This window comes from Eutrigla gurnardus, assembly GCF_963514095.1.
Source record: "Eutrigla gurnardus genome assembly, chromosome: 22".
NCBI classification, from domain to species: domain Eukaryota; kingdom Metazoa; phylum Chordata; class Actinopteri; order Perciformes; family Triglidae; genus Eutrigla; species Eutrigla gurnardus.
This window is the reverse complement of record NC_139933.1, coordinates 2763916-2772874: the sequence shown is the minus strand read 5'-3', so window position 1 is coordinate 2772874 and position 8959 is coordinate 2763916. Positions and strand designations below refer to the sequence as shown.

The 8959-nt window shown below is 42.2% G+C and overlaps 1 protein-coding gene across 3 annotated transcripts in view; it reads left to right on the top strand.

Moving 5' to 3' along the window:
- The window catches only part of ryr2a (ryanodine receptor 2a (cardiac)), a gene marked incomplete at its 5' end in the record, with an annotated part of 84316 nt that overhangs the window by 54209 nt on the left and 21148 nt on the right, over positions 1-8959 (top strand). For all 3 annotated transcript variants that reach the window (XM_084040447.1, XM_084040446.1, XM_084040445.1), the window contains 23 exons: positions 13-91; positions 179-268; positions 1159-1296; positions 1380-1457; positions 1554-1629; positions 1923-2046; positions 2191-2306; positions 2499-2563; positions 2746-2867; positions 3085-3134; positions 3998-4058; positions 4564-4802; positions 4888-4969; positions 5636-5766; positions 5969-6096; positions 6220-6412; positions 6901-6983; positions 7066-7223; positions 7322-7409; positions 7495-7587; positions 7908-8078; positions 8446-8505; positions 8626-8760. In XM_084040447.1, coding sequence (XP_083896573.1) covers positions 13-91; positions 179-268; positions 1159-1296; positions 1380-1457; positions 1554-1629; positions 1923-2046; positions 2191-2306; positions 2499-2563; positions 2746-2867; positions 3085-3134; positions 3998-4058; positions 4564-4802; positions 4888-4969; positions 5636-5766; positions 5969-6096; positions 6220-6412; positions 6901-6983; positions 7066-7223; positions 7322-7409; positions 7495-7587; positions 7908-8078; positions 8446-8505; positions 8626-8760 — 2560 coding nt within the window. The remainder of the gene's footprint in view (positions 1-12; positions 92-178; positions 269-1158; positions 1297-1379; positions 1458-1553; positions 1630-1922; positions 2047-2190; positions 2307-2498; positions 2564-2745; positions 2868-3084; positions 3135-3997; positions 4059-4563; positions 4803-4887; positions 4970-5635; positions 5767-5968; positions 6097-6219; positions 6413-6900; positions 6984-7065; positions 7224-7321; positions 7410-7494; positions 7588-7907; positions 8079-8445; positions 8506-8625; positions 8761-8959) is intronic.

Genomic DNA, 8959 nt, shown 5'->3' with positions numbered 1-8959 from the left:
TGTCTCCATCAGTGTGACCGTGCCAGAGAAACTGGACTATTTCATAACCAGATATGCAGAACACATCCATGAGAAGTGGTGTATAGAGAAGGTAAAGGAGGCCAACTTTTGGTTCAGGTGGAATAAATTATGCAAGAATGTTGAAGAATTATTTGAAACATATCTGTATGTTTTATAGTTTTCCAACGGCTGGTCACACGGGGAACAGATGTGTGAAATCTCCAAGAGCCACCCGTTACTGAAGCCATATAAAGGCCTCTCTGAGAAGGTACGCTGCATTTACTGGGTGCAAACGTCATATTTTTATTTAAAAAACCCATTTATCCTACCTTATTTAAGAAGACTAACTAAAGAAAGGTGTGTCTTAACTGTGATGCATTAAAAAACATGTTTCTTCAACGTAACGTAAAGCGATGCCATCATGTTTTAGAGTTTTTTAAGATACTTTGATGATTATCGGGATAATATTGTGAATCGCAATTATTTTGCCAGGATAATCATGACATGAAATTTCCATACAGTCAAGTCAAGGCAAGGCAATTTTATTAGTATAGCACCGTTCATCAACTGGGCAATTCAAAGTGCTTTACATAAAACATTAAGAGCATTGGAGAGAAAAAAAAAACATTAAAACAAGCCAAGTTCAACATTTAAAAATTTAAAAATAAATAAATAAAAAATAAATAAAATAAAAATAAAAACAAGAATAGAAGGAAAAACATTAAAACAAGCCAATAATAAAATAAAGTTTAACATTTAAACATTTAAAAATAAATAAATAAAAAATAAATAAAATAAAAATAAAAACAAGAATAGAAGGAAAAACATTAAAACAAGCCAATAATAAAATAAAGTTTAACATTTAAACATTTAAAAATAAATAAATAAAAAATAAATAAAATAAAAATAAAAACAAGAATAGAAGGAAAAACATTAAAACAAGCCAATAATAAAATAAAGTTTAACATTTAAAAATTTAAAAATAAATAAATAAAATAAAAATAAAAACAAGAATAGAAGGAAAAACATTCAAAATGTCTTGAAAATGATCTTATTGCAAATATTTTTAGAATGAAGTGAAATAGTGTATCTTGCACACTTAATTGCAGTTTTGTGGCTGAAATAAAGATGTTGAGGTTGTTGGTTGGGATCCTGCAGGACAAGGAGGCGTACTGTTGGCCAGTCAGAGAGTCTCTGAAGACCATGTTGTCGTGGGGCTGGAGCACCGACCGGATCCGGGAGGGAGACCCCGCCAGCATCCACAACAAGTCCAGGAGGATATCACAGGCCAGCCAGGTACACACACACACACACACACACACACACACACACACATTCAGACTGACTTCACTATATGATATATAACCTGTCTTTCACAGCTGTCTTTTGAAGGAACTCCAAATTTCTGCCCCCGGCCGATAGATATGAGCAACGTGACGCTTTCTAGAGACATGCAGGTGAGTTCACTCATATCAGTAAGATATTGTGTATCGATAGATGTATGATACATATTGATACGTGCAGTGTAACACAGTCCACATGTGTTTCTCCAGTCAATGGCAGAACTGCTTGCAGAGAATTATCATAATATCTGGGCCAGGAAAAAGAAAATGGAGCTGGAAGCCAAAGGTGGATACAAAACGCACACAATCACACACACACACACACAAACACACACACACACACACACGTTTTATTTCTATTAATTGACGATACAAAGGCACAAGGGTTCTTCGGATCAACACAGGACCTTTTCTCCCGGAGACTGCGGGTCGTGCCCAAACCAAAAATCGCAGAATTTTGATTTTGTCTGTAATTGAAATCACATAGCAAGCAAACGCATCATAGCTTTGTTCGGTTCCGTTGCTCAGACAAACAAGTGTGCTGTGTGTTGCCACCTGTTGCCTGTTTTCCGTCTCCAGGCGGAGGAAACCATCCTCTGCTGGTTCCCTACGACACGCTGACCGCCAAAGAGAAATCCAAAGACAGAGAAAAAGCACAAGACATCCTCAAGTTCCTCCAGATCAACGGTTACACCGTGTCCAGGTAGGACAGGAGGCTTTACACTTCATTCTGGAGGTCCAGAACATCCAGTACAGAGATACCTGAAGGACGTGTTTAGCGTAGCTTAGCACAGTTACGATAATGCTTTAATCCTTCCTGTAATGTTGTGTCTTTTGTTGTTTGCAGAGGTGTGAAGTCTCAGGAGCTGGACACTCCGGCGATAGAGAAACGATTCGCCTACACCTTCCTGCAGCAGCTCATCACATACGTGGACCAGGCACACCAACACATGATGGAGTTTGGTGAGACTTTAGTGCTGAAATTTGAAACCACTGTGTAAGGGAGCACTCACACTAGGATATCTGTACCGTGCCCAAGCACGTTTGAGCCCCAACTTTCGGTTTGTTTGACTCGTTGTTGCTTCCTCCCTCCTGGCACGGTTGGAAGAGGTGGTAAATCTGATCATCTTTGACCGTGCTCTGCTGTTCTTTTAGATCTGGGAACGAGGCCGAAGGGGGAGAAGATTCCTCACGAACAGCAGATCAAGTTCTTCGGAAAGGTTAGAACCCGGCGTCAACCTTTTAGTTCTGAAAAGTGAAGCCAAGGCTGAAGTGCCTTCAACTTGCAAATTCCAATTGGTGTTGTTCAATATGTTTTAGAACATTGCACTATAGTTAGTATGTGATCTAGAACACAACCAGACAGTAATTCCTCGCCGTATTTATGCCGTTTAACTCTCAGGTCGTCTTGCCATTGGTGGATCAGTACTTTAAAAACCACCGGCTGTACTTCCTGTCCACAGCCATCCATCCAATCAGCAGCGGAGGCCACGCCTCCAACAAGGAGAAGGAGATGGTGACCAGGTGAGTGAGTCACAAGAATGGAAACAGAACCAACAGCTGATTTAATGTTTAATGTAATAATAAACCTTGGCTGTATGTTTCTAATGGAGGGTGATAGTCCTTTATATCTCCCCTGATCTCTCTTATCTTTCTCTGGGTCGATTATCTCACACATTTCTATTATCTCTTCCTCTGCTTCCCTCTCTACCTCCTCTCTCCTTTCATTCAATCTTTTCAGTCTTTTCTGCAAACTGGGAGTTCTTGTCAGACATAGGATATCCTTATTTGGTAAGGACGTTCGAGGCTTATGCTTCCACTTCTGCTTCCTTCCTTTGTTGTTGTGAGAGAATATCAGTGTTCATGTTTTTATAGCCTTGATACCACGGCGTGTCCCTGAAGGAATACATTAGGATTGATAGTCATGACACAACTTCTAAGGTGATACATCAGAGTTGTGTGTAAAAAAACAGGTTGAAACATTCGTTTCAGAAAAGTGAAGCCCAGGCTGAAGTGCCTTCAACTTGCATTCTATCTACCGGCCATCAGGGGGTAGAAGATAAGTCTGATTGCATGGAAGTCTATGAGAAAATACCCTATTTTAACGATTTCTTATTTGTGCAATCAATACTGAGGAAGCTCTAAAGCTTATTGTAACGTCTCCTTTCTGAGACATATCGGAGAGGAAGTGATGCTATAGAGGTTTATCTGCTATAGATGATATAAGACTTTGTAGACATAAACAGTGTGTGCATGCATGCATGGTGTTGAAGTGTGTACTCTCTGCTCTGCAGCTGTGTGTGTTGTGTGGTGTGTATTGCAACTTGTAGCGTTCCACCGTATGATTCTCTTCAAAGTAAAACGATGTTCAGACTAAAAAAATGCAACAACCTGAAGCTGTTTGTTGATGGTGTTCATGGGGCTGTCGGGGTTTTAACCTTCCAGTAACATTACCAGCATAAAAGGCATTGATTATATGATATTAAGCTTTTATTTTGAAAGGAACATCTTTTATCTTTGGAAAAGGCACACAGTTGGAGGATTCCCACAGACAGACACGTCCTATTGGTTTGAACCTGACTGATAGGAACATAAACTCTTCCCAGTATCGACACTGGTTTCCAGTTTACTGTGTGATCCTGTCTACTCTCCAGGTAACAATGCCACATCCATCGTCAACTGTCTGCAGATCCTGGGACAAAGCCTGGATGCCAGGTAAAAAAATTAAAAATAAATTAAATATTCATTTGTTAAAGGACTGTTTCACTTATTTTCATCAAGCTTTGTGTGGTTAGAAACCCGGTAGTATTTTAAATGGTTGTGAGAGTCCGATGACGCAAATATCGTTATCTTTTTGTTATTTTGCTTCACCAATTTTTACGGTTTTCTTTAGGTTGATTACAAAAACAAATTCCAGGTTTTAAGGCACAAGAATAAGAAAAACAGCTACTAGACAACTGTTCTACCTCCTGAGACTCTAAATGTTCTTGTGATATGGGTAATTAAAGACCAGGCCAGAAGGTACATGCGCCTGTTACTTTACCTGGACATTGAACCCACCAGCAGATAGTTTAGGTGTCGATAACTCTTCTTCTAGAAAGAAACACAAATTCATGGATCTCAATCTGAGCTCCACGTCCTCCAGTTATTCCACCACATATTAATAATAAAATACAAGCTGCTTCTCATTGAGCTCATAATGCTAAACCTCTCCTATCAGGACCGTGATGAAGACTGGCCTGGAGTCCGTGAAGGCAGCGCTGCGGTTGTACTTCGACAGCGCGGCGGAGGACCTGGAGAAGACGCAGGAGAACCTGAAGCTGGGTCAGTTCACCCACAGCAGGGAGCAGCCGCGGGGCGTCACCCAGATCATCAACTACACCACCTTCGCCCTGCTGCCCGTCCTCTCCTCGCTGTTCGAACACATCGGCCAGAACGTCTTCGGAGAAGATCTCATATGTGCGTACCGACGGGATTCAGGCATCCATGTTTCATTTATTGATTTATTTCTAGAGATGATTTTTGGTTCCCTCTCTTCCTCCAGTGGATGTGGTCCAGGTTTCCTGCTACAGAATCCTCAACAGCCTCTACTTCCTGGGAACCAACAAAAGCATCTATGTAGAGAGGTACAGTATGCCCTACAGTACACTATAGTACACATAGTACATCATAAAGTACACTATAGTACACATGAGTCTTAGAAGTGGCATAAAAAGTATAAATCTGTAAAAGAATAAGGAAATATAAAGTAATAACAATAACAATTATAAATCAGTAAATTAGAAATGTGAAAATATAAAGACATAACCTATAAAAGATATGCTTTTCTCCTCCTCCTCCTCCTCTCCTCCTCCCCTCTTCCTCTCATCTTCTCTCCCTCCTCCTCCCCTCCTCCTCTCCTTCTCCCCTCTTCCTCTCATCTTCTCTCCCTCCTCCTCCTCCTCCTCCTCCTCTGCTCCTCCCCTCTTCCTCCTCCTCCTCCCCTCTTCCTCTCATCTCCTCCTCCCCTCCTCCTCCTCTCATCTCCTCTTCCTCTCATCTCCTCTTCCTCTCCTCTTCTCTCCCTCCTCCTCCTCCTCCTCCTCCCCTCCCCTCTTCCTCTCATCTTCTCTCCCTCCTCCTCCTCCTTCTCCCCTCCTCCTCCTCCTCCTCCTCCCCCCCTCTTCCTCTCATTTCTCCCCCCTTTCTTCCTCTCATATTCTCCTCCTCCTCCCCCTCTTCTTCCTCCTCCCCTCCTCCTCCCCCCTCCTCCCCTCCTCCTCCTCCTCCTCCCCTCCTCCTCTCCTCTCCAGACAGCGTCCAGCATTAGGAAAGTGTCTAGCAGCCTTCTCTGCAGCCTTCCCCGTTGCTTTCCTGGAGCCTCACATGAACAAGTTCAACAACTTCTCCTTCTTCAACAGCAAAGCAACCAAAGACAGAGCAGGTTCTCTCTACTTTAACGTATCATAGCATATTTAATATTTTAATTTGACAGATACGAGGGGGAGGAATTAAACCGAGAAGTCCTGAAGCAACAGAAGAGAGAGAGAATGATATTTACAGATTGAATGTTACTGTGTTATAATTGAGCGATATATTAATATTTTGTGTACATCTTTAAAGTGCCTTGTGGTTCCACCTCTCAGCTCTAGGTCTTCCAGGGCAGGTGGGGGAGGTTTGTCCCCTGATCCCAAACTTAGACAAGTGCCTGGAGGAGATCATGGAGCTGGCAGAGTCTGGCATGAGATATACTCAGATGCCTCATGTCATGGAGGTATTAACAAACTAGAAATATGTCTGTTGAATCCATATCCACTCACTCATCTCAAAACCCTCCATGTTAGATATTAGAAACACTCCATTCAAAGCATGGATAAAGTGCGTCCTTGTCTTGTAGGTGGTGTTGCCGATGCTGTGCAGCTACATGTCTCACTGGTGGGAACACGGGCCGGAGAGCAACCAGGACACCGCCGACAGCTGCTGCACCTCTGTGACGTCCGAACACATGAACACTCTGCTGGGAAACATCCTCAAGATCATCTACAACAACCTCGGGATCGACGAAGGGGCCTGGATGAAAAGGCTCGCCGGTAACCGCGGCAACGCACACAAAGACACTGAATTATACTAAGAAAAAAAAAACAATTAGAGTCTGAAAATGAGTCTGCAAAATCTTACTCAACTCTAACATAAACCATTTTGGATCAGCATTCACTTTTTTATTTTTAGTGTGAGGAGGATTTCTCCAAATCTGAAAAATCAAATGAAAGTTTTTGTGGGTGATGCTGCCAGAGGTTCTTGCTCCCACAATTCAATGCATAATTAGTAAAAATCCAGGTAAAACACCTTTGAAAAATCAGTAGAGGAAACTCCTTCATATTAAAACGATTACATTGGAGATATTTTTATGGACTTTTCTTTGTGAAATCTGCTCCTTTTCTAGAAATTCCAGGAAGCATTTAATCCATTAGTCACCTTGACACACACACACACACACACACACACACACACACACACACACACACACACACACACAAACTAAAAAACGAAGCTAATGGAAGACTTGTTTTATGCTCAGTCTTCTCTCAGCCAATCATCAGTAAGGCCAAAGCCCAGCTGCTCAAAACCCACTTCCTGCCTTTGATGGACAAACTCAAAAAAGTGAGTCTCTTTATGTATGACGATGTATGATGTCATCACGTAGCTCATTACAATATAATAAAGCCGTTGATGCGTCCCGTAGAAAGCGGCGGTCGTGCTGATGGATGAGGAGCACAGCCGAGCCGAGGGGAGGGGCGAGATGTCGGAGACGGAGCTGCTCATCCTGGACCAGTTCACCATCCTGATCCGAGACCTGTACGCCTTCTACCCGCTCCTCATACGATTCGTCGACTACAACAGGTACGCCGTTGGTTAGGACTGTGCATGAACGACCAGGGGTGTACAACAGGGAACCTACGCCGTACCACTGTCATTAAACTGCCTTGATGCACCGACAGGGCCCGATGGCTGAAGGAGTCCAACCCGGAGGCCGAGGAGCTGTTCCGCATGGTGGCCGAGGTTTTCATCTTCTGGGCCAAGTCTCACGTAAGAAAATCACCAAGGATTATATATTATATATCTATCATGAGTGTTGTATTAAAGGTCACGACTTGGTGGCGTCTTTCTGCAGAACTTCAAGAGAGAAGAGCAAAACTTTGTGGTCCAGAATGAAATCAACAACATGTCCTTCCTGATCACCGACACCAAGTGTAAGATGTCGAAGGTATGGATGCAAATCTGATAAAACATGACGATCTTCACTGCATTTTTCTATCAAGTTCCTAAAGTTCTGGGAAACGGTTGCTATGACTACAGTTATTAAATGAATCCTTTTGAGTTTGAGCTCCAATTATCTTGTTTCCTTTGTTTTAAGGAAATTATGATGAAATAATGATAATTGTGATATAAATCAGGAATTTAAACTAATATATTTCTATAATTGGAAGGTGCAGCTCTACTGATCAGATAAAAACATGTTGACAAACAACTCTGAATAGACCGGCGTGTGCACTTCTGCTCCTCTGATGTTCCACTTTGACTCAGGGAATAGTTTCGGACCAGGAGAGGAAGAAGATGAAGAGGAAGGGCGATCGCTACACGATGCAGACGAGTCTCATCGTGGCCACGCTGAAGCGGCTGCTGCCCGTCGGACTCAACATCTGTGCTCCCGGAGAGCAGGAGCTCATCGCGCTGGCCAAGAACCGCTTCACCCAGGTGATAAAACACCTGGTGTGACACCAGACAAACCACCAACCCCTCACTTCAGTTTTCACGTTGCATCATATGTCCAGAAAAAATGATTGACATGAGATGAATGAATAATAAAAAATAGTTAATTATGGGTGATATGTATTGGTAATAGAAACAGAATTGCATTCTACTCTCCATTAACATTAACTTGGTAGAGCCCGGCCAATATGGGACTTTTTTTTTACTCCATAATTGATAATAAAAAAATATATTAATCTGGCATGCTTTGATTTTTGATTTTTGTTTGTAGGCATCGGCCTAAACAATATTTCCAATTCCTCTAAAATTTAAAACATCTCTTTAATAATTACCTTCATCTCTCTGTTCACAGAAAGACACGGAGGACGAAGTTCGAGAGATCATCAGGAACAATCTGCATTTACAAGGAAAGGTAAGGATACTAGTACAACATGAAGTGTACTTTCTATTCACACGATGGAGAAACGTAAAAGCATGTTTACTGTGTGTTTACTGTGTGTGTGTGTGTGTGTGTGTGTGTGTGTGTTTACAGCTGGAGGACCCGGCTATCCGTTGGCAGATGGCTCTGTACAGAGACCTCCCGAACCACTACGAGGACACCTCGGACCCCGAGAAGACCGTGGAGAGAGTCCTGGACATCGCTCATGTCCTCTTCCACCTGGACCAGGTGTGTGTGTGTGTGTGTGTGTGTGTGTGTGTGTGTGCAGCAACAATTTTTCTCTCCGTGCCTTTTATAAATATATCATCTATATTATAAAGTTATTTGAGCATCCCTTTGTCTGTTTATTGCTATTAAATCACAGCTAAATAGTTTATTTTGGGTTCATCCAGCTATAGTAAACCAGCCGATGTGTTTCTTGCTACAT